Source organism: Mastigoproctus giganteus, chromosome 5, assembly GCF_048544385.1.
Source record: "Mastigoproctus giganteus isolate SK-2022 chromosome 5, ASM4854438v1, whole genome shotgun sequence".
NCBI classification, from domain to species: Eukaryota; Metazoa; Arthropoda; class Arachnida; order Uropygi; family Thelyphonidae; genus Mastigoproctus; species Mastigoproctus giganteus.
In genome coordinates, this window is record NC_143579.1 from 170,253,237 (window position 1) to 170,267,605 (window position 14,369).

At 34.0% G+C, this 14,369-nt stretch overlaps 1 protein-coding gene across 1 annotated transcript in view; it reads left to right on the forward strand.

The window, feature by feature from the left end:
* Positions 1-14,369, forward strand: part of LOC150085836 (nitric oxide synthase 1-like) — a 44,138-nt gene that overhangs the window by 26,523 nt on the left and 3,246 nt on the right. Inside the window, exons 5-6 of the mRNA XM_090374713.1 lie at positions 4,245-4,408; positions 8,073-8,283. Of these exons, the coding sequence (XP_090230839.1) occupies positions 4,245-4,408; positions 8,073-8,283 (375 nt within the window). The remainder of the gene's footprint in view (positions 1-4,244; positions 4,409-8,072; positions 8,284-14,369) is intronic.

Genomic DNA, 14,369 nt, shown 5'->3' on the forward strand with positions numbered 1-14,369 from the left:
AATCCTGAGCTAATCAAGAACTACATCATAGTAGGCAACTTCTTTATCTTGAAGATAAAGAAGTTGCCTACTTGAATCCTACTGCAACATTTTGAAAACAACTGATGATTTTGAGGAATCCAAGCACCTTAACCCATCTATTAATTAGCAAGATCAATACCCTTGATTATCAAGACCATAGGGGACCAAGAAACTATCAAACAAGCTCCAGACTACATTCATTTCTCACCAATTTAGAAGGGCTGAGTAGATATTTTCCAGCTAACATGGGATATATTTCCAGCTACAAGTCAACCCTAACAAGATACTGCAAAGATGAAAGCTATAGGAAGCAAACCCTGCAAAACACATACCAACTGGTAATGCTATAATTGTGTGAAGGTCTTTCACTTGATCCCTATGTGGTACCCATAAGCAGTAACCCATGTTAGCCAAGGAAGCTGTTTGAGACCTTCACTTATGAAAATGAACTTTGAACCAAAGAAATATGAATCGCAATATTGTGTCACAAAGAAACCACCATACTAGTTGAGGAATTTTTCTACCATAGAAGACATTATCCAGCTATTGATTCTATATTCCAAGAGATTTACCAAAATTTTAACCTTAACTTTAAATAAAACAGTTACTCTAAAAATGTGAAATAAGTAAAACTCTTCAATCTCACAATTAATACTATCCTGAATAAATATTAAGCATGGTTGCATGTTTTATCAGAAAAATACTCCTCCAAGAACTGTAAACAGCACTGTAAATCTCTATATGTATGTAGATAAGTAGATTAGATAAGTGTATGAGTAGGGGTGCTGACCTGTCAGGTGTACTTGCAATGGAAAAAATTAAAATAGTGCCTGAAAAATAAAAGCTGATTAAATAAAATTAAATAAAAATATACAAAAGTACTTAATGCTCTAGATCCTAAGATTTTAACTACATCATCAAGGGCCGGCAGCCAAAACCAAAGGAAATACAGCAAGAAGGCCTCTGTTTCTGTTGTGACATATACATAGCAGATGGAACAGAAATGGAATAAATAAAAATAAAAGTAAAATGCAAAATTAAGATAAAATTAATACCAATTAAAGTAAAATTGAAAAAATAGCAAATAATCATACGTGAATTTTAACAAAGGAAATATAATATGAAGACAAAATAAATAGTCAAAATATGACAACTTACTGTGGTGCCTGGCAAGAGACAGCGAATGTATCAAGGCAGTATCAGAGATCAAAGAAGTTAGCTAATAGTTCACAGCAAATTTATAACCGCTAAAGTAACCCTGAGTGTTGGGGTAGATAAGGTGTAAATAGGTCAAAGTAAACCTTACCCATGTGACAGGGAAGTTGGCAATTAAACAAATGAGGCAAATATACCAGCACAGGGGAGAAATAAATAACTTACAAAATAAATTGTGTGTGTGTGTGAGATATAATAGCCGGTAATGCTTCCCGCCCAAAATTTTTACCATCTCTCGCAAACCAAAATCTATAGGGACCTTGACCTAATATATCAATGCACATATGATGTTTAATTGTTTATCCTACAGTAGCATTAATGCTGCATAAACAGCATTGTCACAACTGAAAATTTAACAAATATAGAACATTGGCTTAAAAGTAGTATTCAAATATATATATATAGTTATGTACTCCACTGTTGATCTATACACGACTATGTAATCCACTGCCAACCTGTATACGTGATATATGGCTGTTATCCACTGACAGTCTGTATAACAATTATGTAATCAAGGATATGTACATCATCCTTGTAGCCACCCTGCTAGCCCATGAATGCTACCAGTTTCAACTTAATAAACAGATTTTTATAATAATTTATATCCTACCCACCTTCCCTGGTGGGTTGGGGCAGAGGACAACAAATTATATTTGCTGAATTATCAGTGTTTGTGCACATCTGCTAATTTTAAAAAAAAAATCCATTTGCATTTGTGACCTGTACCATAAGAAAAAATATATTTTTTCCAAACAAACAAGAGCAAAATTTTTACCCAAACAGACAGTTAACCTCTTGTAACTTGAGCAAATCAAAACAAAATCAGAAAAAACTGTATCATCATTTAGAGAATATTGGTGGGAAAAGGTATAAAGGAGAATTTAATTTTATTCCTAAAATAAAAAATAAATAAATAAAGCAGAAAAATTTTAAAAAGTGGCATTTGTCAGACACAAAATCAACATTCTAGGGTTAAAGAAATTGTTAAAGGGTTGTGGAATTACTGAAATTGTTCAACCAAATTGTACTGAGAACATTTTATAAATATTTTTCACTGCATTGGATTGAAATCAGAAAGAATACTTTGAAGGAACTTATAAAAGTGTACAAGATATAGAGACCAGCATAGGGGAGAAATAAATAACTTACAAAGTAAATATGTTATGTATGTGAGGCATCTCATCTCCTTGGCAACTAGTACTTTCTAATGGTATAAAAAAAAAAAAATCAAATAATATAGAATACAATTAATATAAAGAATTCATCTACTATTTTTTTTTTTTTTCTTTTTCTTATAGTTTCATCTAAACATTTTCCAAACATTTCATCTAGCTGGTTACAAAGGAAACTTTAAATTCCAGTCATATTTATTATAGGCTTGTTTAATTTACTTATTTTCACCACATGTTCCTCCCTCCCCAATTATCTGTGGTTTCATCACTTCTAAATAGTTTGTCTAGTGGTTGATTCCAAAGGATTTCCAGGTTTCACTAATTTATACATAGACCTTTTGTTTTTATTATTTTTTCTTTAATTTTTTTAATTATTCTTTATTTTTTATTTATTTACCTTTATGTAATTTTTATATTTTTTTTCTTTCCATATGTTTCTCTATGTCTGGAGGTATTTAATGACTTGGTTCAATAATTGTTTTCCTTTAGTTCTCAATCCTTGGCTAAGTAAACATTTTGCAATCAAGGTTGAATAGAACCACTACCACTCAGCCCTGAAGTCAGCATTTTGAGATAATTGATATTCTGTGTCCTTTGGGAGTTTTCACTTACTGAGGCTTTGTGGTTCATGACATGGCAAGGGTCTCAGTGAATGATTTCTTTACATTAATTCTTACCGTATTATTTGATTTTTTTTTTTTTTGTTTCATTTTTTTCAAAAAAACTTGTTCACTATTAGAGAGCACTAGCTGCAAAGAAAGACAAGAATATCTCAGCAAGTTTTGTGTATTTTTTGTATTTTCAAAATATTCTTTCTAATTTCATTTAGTGTACTATGAAATACAAGGCTTTGGGAAGGTTTGATCAAACCTATGTTGAATAATCTTATAATTCTTGAATGCATAAGCAGTAGCTAAAAGTTGTGAGTGGGCTCAATAACATCTTTAGAGCATGTGCACACCAAGTTTTAACTTATTGTTATGTGATAGTCTATGGAAAGCTGCCTTGGGCAAATGCTTGTTTTTCTTATTTGTCACATGTACTGAAATTGGCAAATTGTGTACAATGTGAAATTTTGTTGTAAACTTGGAAAATCACTCACACAAACATGTGAAATGCTCTTTTTCTTTTTTTTTTTTTTGTCTACAGAGATGATTTCATGATGGAAAAAAAATAAATTTAGACAAGGGGATGGTGTTATCAGAATTAATTCCAAGAGATTTGGCCTACTCCCAAGAAGCTTTAAAATGGTTAAGGGATGCAGTCCATTTAAACACCTAAAAAATAGTGAAATGGTCAGCACCTTCAACACAACAATGCACTATATTTCATGTTACTTTCTTTCCAGCAATTTCTGATCAACAGAACATTCCTGATTTGGCATTGTGTGACTTTTGGCTATTCCCAAAATTAAAACATGACATGAAATTTTGAGAAAAGGAATCCAAAAAAAATCCAAGAATTTGATTCAAGAAATTCAATCAAACACAGTGGATTACCTGACAGTATTTGCAAAAGAAGACTTCCAGAAATGTATCAATCAGTGATAGGCATGAGAAGCAGATTATAATGAAGAATATTAACAATATAAACATTTATCATTGAATAAAATTAACTTTTGAAATATTTCTCAAACTTTTTTATCATACCTTTATAATATATATCTACATATTTAATTAAAATAAATTATAAATAAATATGTACATTTATAATTCTTGCATATATTTTCACTTCATACAAATTTCATTTGCAAAATGGCCTATTTTAAAACTTGTATGCATTTATATTTTCTTTATTGGATATGTAATCTATCTGTATATGGACAATTTGTTTCAGATAACAACTGGGAAATTTTCACACGTTTACCACCATGTTCTCTTCGGACAGCACTTGAAAGATACTTAGATATTACAACACCAGCAACTCCACACATATTAAAATTGATGTCTGAAATGGCCAAAGAACAATGGGATAAATACAGATTAAAACATCTTGCTGAGGTAGATATTCATTAAAATATTAGAAAATTGGTTTACTTGATTTTCATATTTCATCATTATATATTTGTTGGTTTTAAAATTTACAGCATAAAAATTACTCGTGGAATTAATTCTGTGGCGAATTTAAAAATTTCATTAAATATAGTATTAGTATTAGTAGTAGAAAATGATGCAAGAAATCAAGCTTATACAGAATCATCAAAAAAAAAAAAAACCTTCCCATTTCACCTATCCATTCTCTCCAATAGTTTGTGTATTCAATTCAAGCTATCCATCCACTTCCACAACAACAGATAAAAGTTTGTTCCTGCAATCAACCACCTGCTGGCTAAAGGCAAGCTTCTGCACATTTATTCTGCAAATACTACCCTTCCTCAATTTGAATTTATGCACCCTCGTGTGTAGTCTAAGCAAGAGGAAGAATTCTACCAGCATTGAGCTTGCTGAATCCATTCAAAGCCTTAAACACATCATTCAGATTACCTTGCAGATACCTAGTTTCCAGATGCTGCAATTTGCAGAGCTGAGAAGTGGCAAGGGCACCTGTTTGAATACCTCACTAACCTCATTGCCCTTCTCTGTACTCGTTCCAGTGGCTCCATATCCTTCCTAAAATGAGGCCTCCAGACCTGTATGAAGTACTCAAGATGTGACCTGTCCATCGCTTTATCCTTTTCTACTACTAATACTAATATAAAGCGATGGACAGATTACATCTTGAGTACTTCATACAGGTAGTACTAGTAGAACAGGTAGTAGCTAGCAGAATTCCTGTATATCATTGACAAAATCCCATGAACTGTACTGGCAACCTTTCTGCACTTCTCAGAGAACTTCATATCTGACTGCTCTCCCAAATGGTCATATTCCACTGAAACTAGTACTAGTACCACACAGTTGGTATGTTAATCTGAGATTACTGTTACCCATATGCAGTACCTTGCATTTGTCAGTTTTAAACTTCAACTGCCATTTCATTAGCCTAATTTTCCTAGATTTTGTTGCAGTAGCTCACCCTGATTACTGTCATTAACTGCCCTGCCAACCTTTGCATCATCTGAAAACTTAGAAATTAAGCCTGATATACCTTCATCAATATGATTAATAAATATTAAAACCCACAATCTGAACCCTGGGGAACTCTACTATTAACATAAGTCCATGAAGAGCAGTGCCACTGGTAACCACTCTCTGTCTTCTCCCACTCAACCATCCCTTTGTCCAAAGCAGTAACTTGCCCTTAATGCCTTAATATAACAAAGATGAAAGCTAAAAACTGATTTGTACAACTAACAAAGAAAAAATAAGTGTTTCCTGTGAAAAAAAAGCTATTCAGAGAAATTTCTGAAACTCAGTAGATTGAAGGCAGACAAACACAGTTCAGATGCTGCTCAGTGCACTTATATATAGAAGTGATCTCTAGATGAGAAACTAACTACATGGTATGATTTTGGGCTTTAACAGATTTTATACATAAACATATCTTATAAGGTAACGTAAGCAGCAGCCATTATCAATCCACTGCAGGATCGAAGCCTCCTCAACAATTCACGTTGAGGAAAATGAACCATAATCTGCCATGCTGGTCCAGTGCAGGTTGGAAAATCGACCATATTTAGCAGTTGGGCTTGAACCCCAGTCTACTAAAAGAGCATGTGCTGCTGCATTCCCACTCCCGACCACTTGGTTACAGATGCCATCTAACATAACTTATACTAATTAGTAGCTTTTCATCCTTCATGAAATTGATAATTGACAAAAAAAAAGTGTGGAAAATATATAATTAGACTTTGATATCAAATGCAATTTTTGAAAACACTCGAAAAATAGTTTTGGTTCTAATTTCAAAATTACAGTTTTGTTTGGACATACTTATTTTCCTCTTGAATGTAAAAGAAGTTTTTTTTTTTTTTTTCTTTTTAATACTAGCAGATATAAAAAACAATTTGACATTAATATGCAATAACTGTCTAATTTTCAATTTATTATAGTTAGCAATGATGATTTATAATAAATATGTCCAATATATTAACACACACACATATATATTTATACTTATTTTACTTATCCATTGTCATTCAGCTTCTTGCCGGCTCAAAAAAGGAAATGAGTCTTCTCCATTAAGCTCCGTCTTCCTCCCATTTCTCTGTTTCTCCAGCTCTTCCCAACAAGAACTCCTTTACTCCATGCCTCTCTTCACCTCTTTTTGCCATCTTCTTCTCGGCCTTTTACCCAGCATTTTCATTTCTAACATCCTCTCTGGCAGTCTTGTTATTCTCAATTTTCTTTATATGACCAAACCATCTCACTCTGTTCCTTTAAATCATTTCTTGTAATTGTTCTTCTCCTATGCTCTCCCAAATGGCCACATTTCTCACTTTCTCTCCTGGTCTTTCTACACACATCTCTCAGCAACTTCATTTCCATTGCTTGCATCCTTCTCCCACATTACCCAGGATTCCAATCCATAGGTTATTATTGATATATAATAAGCTCTGTAGAGTACCATTTTGCACTTCTCAGTTACCTACTTTCTGAAAACTAGATCTTTTACACAGTTATAAAACATTCTTCCTTGATCTGCTCTTCTACATATCTCCTTATCAACTCTCCCTTTATCTAATGTAATCCTTAAATATCTGAAACTATCCACTTCTCTTTTCTTTCCCTCAATTAAGATGTTAATCCCCTCCTCTCTCTTTCTCTCTCTCTCTCTCTCTCTCTCTCTCTCTCTCTCTCTCTCTCTCTCTCTCTCTCTCTCTCTTCCCCTCCTTTCTTGTCATTCTCATTGCATTACTCTTAGCATCACTAAACTTTAAATTGTATCTCTTTGCTTCAGCAAAGAGATACAATTTAAATCTTCAGCAAACATCCTCACTCATTTTTTCCTGTCCAAAACCTTTTCTCCACAGAATTCACTATATCATCCATTACTAGCATGAACAGTAGCAGTGCAAGTGCACCACCCTGTCTCAGTTCGTTATTAATTTCAAACCAGCCTGTGTTTCCAACCATTGTTTCCACACAGCTTTCAGTCCCTCTGTATAAACTTTTATTTAATACACTCTGTCAGTGACTTCCATATGTCCTGTTTTCTTAACACTTCCCATACCCTTCTTCTCTCTATGTCTTTTCAATATTGAATAAAGCCATGCACAGATCCCTTCCATACTCTTAATGTTTTTCCATCATATGTCTAGCAGCAAAAATTGGATCCGTGGTCTATCTGCCTTTTCTGAAGCTACTCTGCTCTCCCCTCATCCTACTTTCAACTTTTTCTCATACTCTCCTCTCCACTACTCTTTCATACATACAATTTCCCTATGTGACTAGTCAGAGTGATCTCTCTAATTCATTTGTCTCACTTTTTTTTATTTAATTTCCTTTAATTTTTAAAAGCATAAGAAAATTTGTTCAGTTAGGTTTGTCAAGAGGATTCTATTAGTTTGTTTTAATGCAAATGACAAATTTTATTAAATTTATTAAAATGTATTTAATTTCCTTTAATTTTTAAAAGCATAAGAAAATTTGTTCAGTTAGGTTTGTTAAGAGGATTCTATTAGTTTGTTTTAATGCAAATGACAAATTTTATTAAATTTATTAAAATGTGTGAGTAACTGAATTACTTAATTTACTGAAATGTATAAAATAATATTCATTTCAGGTTATTGATGATTATGAAGAGTGGAAAAGATTTAAATACCCAAACTTGGCTGAATTATTGGAAGAATTTAAATCTGTTGAATTAAATCCATCATTTTTACTTACACAGCTGCCTCTGTTACAACCACGATATTATAGTATCAGTAGCTCATCAGCAATTAACTGCAAAGAGGTACACTTAACTCTGACTCTTGTGAGTTATCGCACACAAGGTAAGTAATCAATTGAAAACTGGTGGAGAATTTTTTTTTTTAACATTGTATGTTTTAAAACATTATGCAGGGTGCTTATAAAAAGGTGTACATTGTTTGGCAGTATTATAACTCATTAATTGTGCATATCTACAAATTCTCCAGTTTTACAATGGAGACACCATTTTTTTTTTTTTTTTTTTTTTTTTTTTTTACCCATTCTCTTGCTTACCACATTAACATGGTTTTATTCTCTTTTTCACAAAGAAAAACTGTAAAACTAATTGGCTTCATAGTTAAATTTGGAATTTTTAAAACTTCTGCAAATTTGTGCTAAAATTTTATCATTCATATCTAGTTGAATTGACCATCAGGTGTGCTAGTCTGTGCTGCATAAATATGTGGAACACACAATGAAATTTTAGCACTCAAAGCATATAAGTATTGTATGCTATGAGAGCTAAAACATCCACATGACATGCACTGCTCTTTTTTTTTTTTTTTTTTTTTTCAAAACAAAAAAAATTTCTAGAATGCAATTCCCAGCCATCACCAATCCACTTATCTTATTTATCTATGTTTACCTTATAATTCAAAGTGGCAGCTGTTATACTCCTCCAGTGCTCATTGGATTTTTCTGCCTTTTAGGTCAGAACTGTAATTTGGCTGAACATTCATCTTCATAGCTTTACTAAAATTTAAAATCATTCTTCCAATAGCATAAGTGGTAATAAAAGAGAGTAATTAAGCTCCTCATTGTAATAATTTATTTATTAATAAATTGTATAATAATGCATAGAACAAAGCAATTAAAACTCATACTGCCTGGACTATAGTGTGTGTGTGCGTGTGTGTGTGTGCGTGCGTGCCCTAGTTTTCTGCCTGCCATCAGGAAACTAGGGCACACACAACATGTACACACACACAGTATTAAATATGTTATTAGAATAACCATCAAGATATAAATAATCATCAGAAGATAAAATGCCAAATAAGTGAAGTTAGAAGAAGATTTTGATCAGTGTAATTCAAAATAGTAATTATCACTGAAATCAGTGCGGGTGATCTGCAAACTAAAACTATTATTTTTAGGCCACCCGAATAATTAAATTCATCTGCGATGCTGTGTGTCATATGTCTGTTAATGATCTGCAGTGGAACAGTTGTTTCCAGAATAATTAATTTATTCCAGAAATAAGATACAGTGTAAGGAAGGTGCAATAATAACTTTTAGGACTAGCCTTTTAGAACTCCACAGCAAATTAAACTTTTGGGAGACAGTTTAATTGGCTGGGAAGCATTATACAGTGCAGTGGAGGTGGATGTTGTCAGTGACTCTATTGTTGAGGAAATGGGAAATATATTGTGCAAGAAGGATAGGTTGAATAGGACCAGGGTATGTCTGCCAGGGGTAAAAGTAGATGATGCTGTAGAGCAGGTATCATCTTTTAAGGGCACAAAAGGTGATATTGTTGTAGACATTGGCACTAATGATATTAAGAGTAGGAGATCAAAGAACTTAATAAGTACAGAGACTTAATTAATAGGTACAGATTTAGGTGGTGATGAGAATGACATCTAATATATTTTATTATTTGAACATTACGTGAGGAATCTGAAAAATTTGTGGCCTGAGTATGAAAAGTTTATTATTATTATTATTATTAGCCATATGGTGCAAGGAAGCCTGAGGCTTATGCTGCACCAGCCAAAAAAAATTTCTCTGAGTCACCCTGAGAGAGAGAGAGAGAGAGAGAAAGAGAAAGTAGAAGGAAATCACCAAGAAAGAGAATAATGATGATATCCAGCTCAGGACCCTGGGTGTGCCAAGCCCATACTCACCAGATGTGTGCTTTTTTTTTTTTTTTTTTTTTTGTTGTTAGTTGTTGGCGCATCGGCTTCTGTGGCCATGTTGCACCTCCCAAAGTTTTTTACATTTTCTACTCTGATTCAAGCCTGAGGTGGGATTCGAACCCGTGACCTTTGGGTTGCCAGGCAGGCACTTTACTCACCCGGCTAGCCCGGTCAGCCCAGATGTGTGCCCCTGGGGTTATTTGAGGAGTATGGTAACACAGTCCCCTTTGGAGTCGATACACTTTTGTCACCAGTGCTTCAATGTGATGATTCCAGTTGTGAAGAAAGTATTCTCTTAGGCCTCCATGAATGCAGCCACTGCAGCACTCTCCACAAAAGTTGTTGGTGAGAAAATGGATGCCAGCCAGATATTTTTTTTCCAATTAGGAAGTAGATGAAAGTCCAATGCTTATGCTGCTAGATCTGGTGAATATGGCTGATGGTCCAAGATTTCAAAGCCACACTCATGCGGTGCAGCTATGTCATTTATTATTCATCATTTTTTTTCCCCCTCAACGAGGGAAATATAATGTATACATTTTTTTCATGATAAAATTTTAATATTTCAAATAAAAAATAACATAAAATATTTCCCATATCAAAATAACATAAAAACTCACAAAATATTACATAATATAAAAACAAATATTACATAAAAAACAAACTTTCTTGAAAAAGTACACAAAAATCACAGATTACATAAAACAAAAATTAGACAAATATTCAAGAAAAATTTATTCTAAAAATTGCCATATACAATTTCTTTCTTTATTAATATTTGTTGTCGATCTTCTGCTTTGCTCAATAGCTGAGCGATGATTGATTGTAGAGGAATGATTTGACTTACCAATCCAGATCAAATTGAAGCAATGGTTTTCCATTTAGATGTATGGTCATCATAATCTGCCTTTGGTAGGCACAATATGGCCTAAGTAGCCCTTGTGCCAGAAACTCCCATAACAACAATAACAACAACATCATAATCTACAACATGTTCAATTGTCAACATTATTCATTCATTCACTCAATACTATTCATTACGACTGAAAGCTCGCTCAGCTTCAGCACTGCTAATCGCAATGGTTTCAAAGATATTTCTGGCTTTCTAAATTGAAAAGGGAATTTCACTCGATTTTAAAGATAAACTGTCTTTGACAAAACTCTAAAATCGTTAATTTTTATTTCACATTTTATCAGAAAACTTAAATTTCTTATTCTGTTTTCACCGTCTTGCCACCGAGACGAAAGTTCTTTCATATTCCAAGATTTTGGGTAGCATATGTTTAAAATTTCTTTCAATGGTGTCGCTATTTTCTTTATTTAATTTAAAATCACTGTTGCATTAATAACTCGTCCTTTAAGGATAAAACAATGCATTTAATAACTTGTCACAAGGTAATTTTTTTACTTTCAATTTTGATTCCTTCAAATTCTTTCCACTTCACCATGCTCTCAATTTTAGCTTCATAATTCCCTTCAGAATTTTTAAAATTAGCAATAGCATTGATAGTTCAAATAATTAATTTATCTGCTTTTACCATAGTGATTCTGTAAAGCTTCTGAAAGGTAAGAGAGCTCTTACAGAATGTCGATCATTAGTGCTAAATGGTTAAGAAATTCCATATTTAAAAGTTGATTTAATAATCTGGTATATTTAACTTCTAATTCAAAATGTTTGCACAAAGCGAGATAATTCCTCCAACTCGCAATTGCCATAATCAAGCTACAAGCTGCCCATCGTGGCACGAACACACGCCTGAATCTTTATGGTTTCCACATCAAGTTCTTTAGCAATCATCCTTAATTTATGCTGGTTTTTTGGAGATTGGTGATACCATTTTTTTTTTTTTTTTAATTATTGCCTGTACACCATTATAGTTTAGAACATTTTCTGCACACTTAAAGCCTCGACAAAGTTTCAAAATCTGCCAACATTTCATCTTTGTAAAGTTTATATAATATCTTAGTTGCATCAATCCCCCTCCCCCCACATTACTACTGTCACTAGTTCTTTGAATACTGTGCAAAATGTCAGAATCACACAGATATTTAATTACTGTGACCAAGTAAACATAGATAGGAGAAATTTACTGAAAGGCGTGGATCACTCACTTCTCCAAAAAACATATGCCTGTTTGTTGGAGTAAAGGGGAACCACAACACAGGTTGACCAGAGACTATTATCCATGTCAGGAATCTTCTTAATCCTCTGACTGGCTATGGAAAGCATATTGGTCTTTGAGGTTGTCACAGACATTCTCTCACATATGCCAGTTAAGCTGTACTTGCTATCTGGGAGTCTAAAACACCGATGGAACTGATATTCGGGTGAATTCAAGTCAAGTGGATCCCTCATGTATTAATGATCTTGGTAAAACACCTCCCACTGTTCCCAACTCCATTCAATGCCTCCTATGGTATTCCGTCAAAAGGATGTCAGAAAGATTTTGACGAATCTTGATGTTAAGAAAGCTCCAGGTCCTGATGGTATTTCTCCACTTGTTCTCAAAACCTGTGCTCCTGAACTTACTCCTGTTCTTTGCCGCCTTTTTTCACTTTCTTATTCCAAAGGTATTTTTCCTTCTGCTTGGAAATCTGCTCATATCCAGCCAGTTCCTAAAAAGGGTGACAAATCCCGCCCATTCAATTATCATCCCATTGCAATTACTTCTACTCTTTCTAAAGTAATGGAGAAGTCAATTAACCACCAACTCTTAAACTACCTAGAAACCTTCCATCTGATCAATGATTGCCAGTATGGATTCCATCAGTGTCAATCCACTGGTGATATTCTGGCTTATGTTACCTATTTATGAACAAATTCTATGGAAAAGTTCAGTGAAACACAAGCAGTTGCTCTTGACATCTCAAAGGCTTTTGATCATGTTTGGTATAAAGATCTTCTAAACAAGCTTCCATCTTATGGTTTGCCAACTGTTTTTTGTAATTGGTTATTCAGTTTTCTCTCTGATCGCTCACCAAGGGTGATGGTAGATGGCTCTCTGTCTTCTAACTTCTCCACTAATGCTGGTTTCCCCAAGGTTCAGTTCTTTTCCCCATTCTTTTCCTCTTGTATATTAATGACCTTCTTCCATTGACTGGAAATCCTATCCTGCATAGTTTTTCCGATGATAGCACATTGCATTCCACTTTCCATTTTGAGAAACCTTGCCCTGCTCAATCAGCTTCAACTTCTCGTATATCTGCTACAAATTCCTTAAATGCCGATCTCCAGGTAATTCTCAAATGGGGCAAAGACAACTTAGTTGATTTCAATCCTTCTAAAACTCAGTCTTGTCTTATATCTCACAAAAAAAGGATTCTTCTGCTCATATGCTTATCTTTGGTGACACTCCGATTTCTAGGCAAAATGATATATCTCTTTTGGGGATTACCCTGACTTCTAATCTCTCTTGGTACAAGCACATTACAAATATTGCTTCTTCTGCATCTAAAAAACTTGATTTTCTCTTTCACTTTCTGCGTTTATTTTCTTCCAAACAGCTGTTCACTCTGTACAAATAGGATATCCATCCTACCATGGAATATTGTTCCCACATCTGGGGGGGGGTGCCCCCAAAACCTCTCTCAGGCTTCTAGATTCCATTCAGAAGAGGGCAGTTAGGTTAATTTTTTTTTTTTTTTTTTTTTAGGAGCATTAGCAACTAAGGCCATATTGCTCCGTTAGGTTAATTAATGACTCCTCTCTAACTGAGTCCCTCTACTCTTTGTCTCATAGATGTACTGTTTCTGCTGTATGCCTTTTCTACAGATACTTCCATCAGCACTGTTCTTCTGAATTGGCTTCTATAATTCCCGCTCTCTCTTTCAAAATAGTCCAAACACATGCTGCCACCAGCCAACATCCATCTACTGTCCAACTTCAAACTCACAGAACCAACCTTTCATCTTTCTCGTTTATTCATTCAACTGCCGTTTTCTGGAACGGCTTTCCTTCATATGTATTTCCTGACAATTACAGTCTACAGAAGCTCAAGTCTAATGTCAACAAATATCTTCTTTCATCTTCTCAACCTCCAACCCAAGCACGTTAGAACCTATAATACTCAGTACCATAGGTTCTAATACCCCTCATGTTTGGGGTTTTCATAAAAAAAATATATATATATTGACTAGCGTGACTTCTCGGTATGTGACTGCATATGTTTTAGGGACACAAATAACATCGTGAAATGTAATCCCTTTCACCATTAATTCATGCTTTCTAATTACCTAAAGGCCAGAGGTGAGAA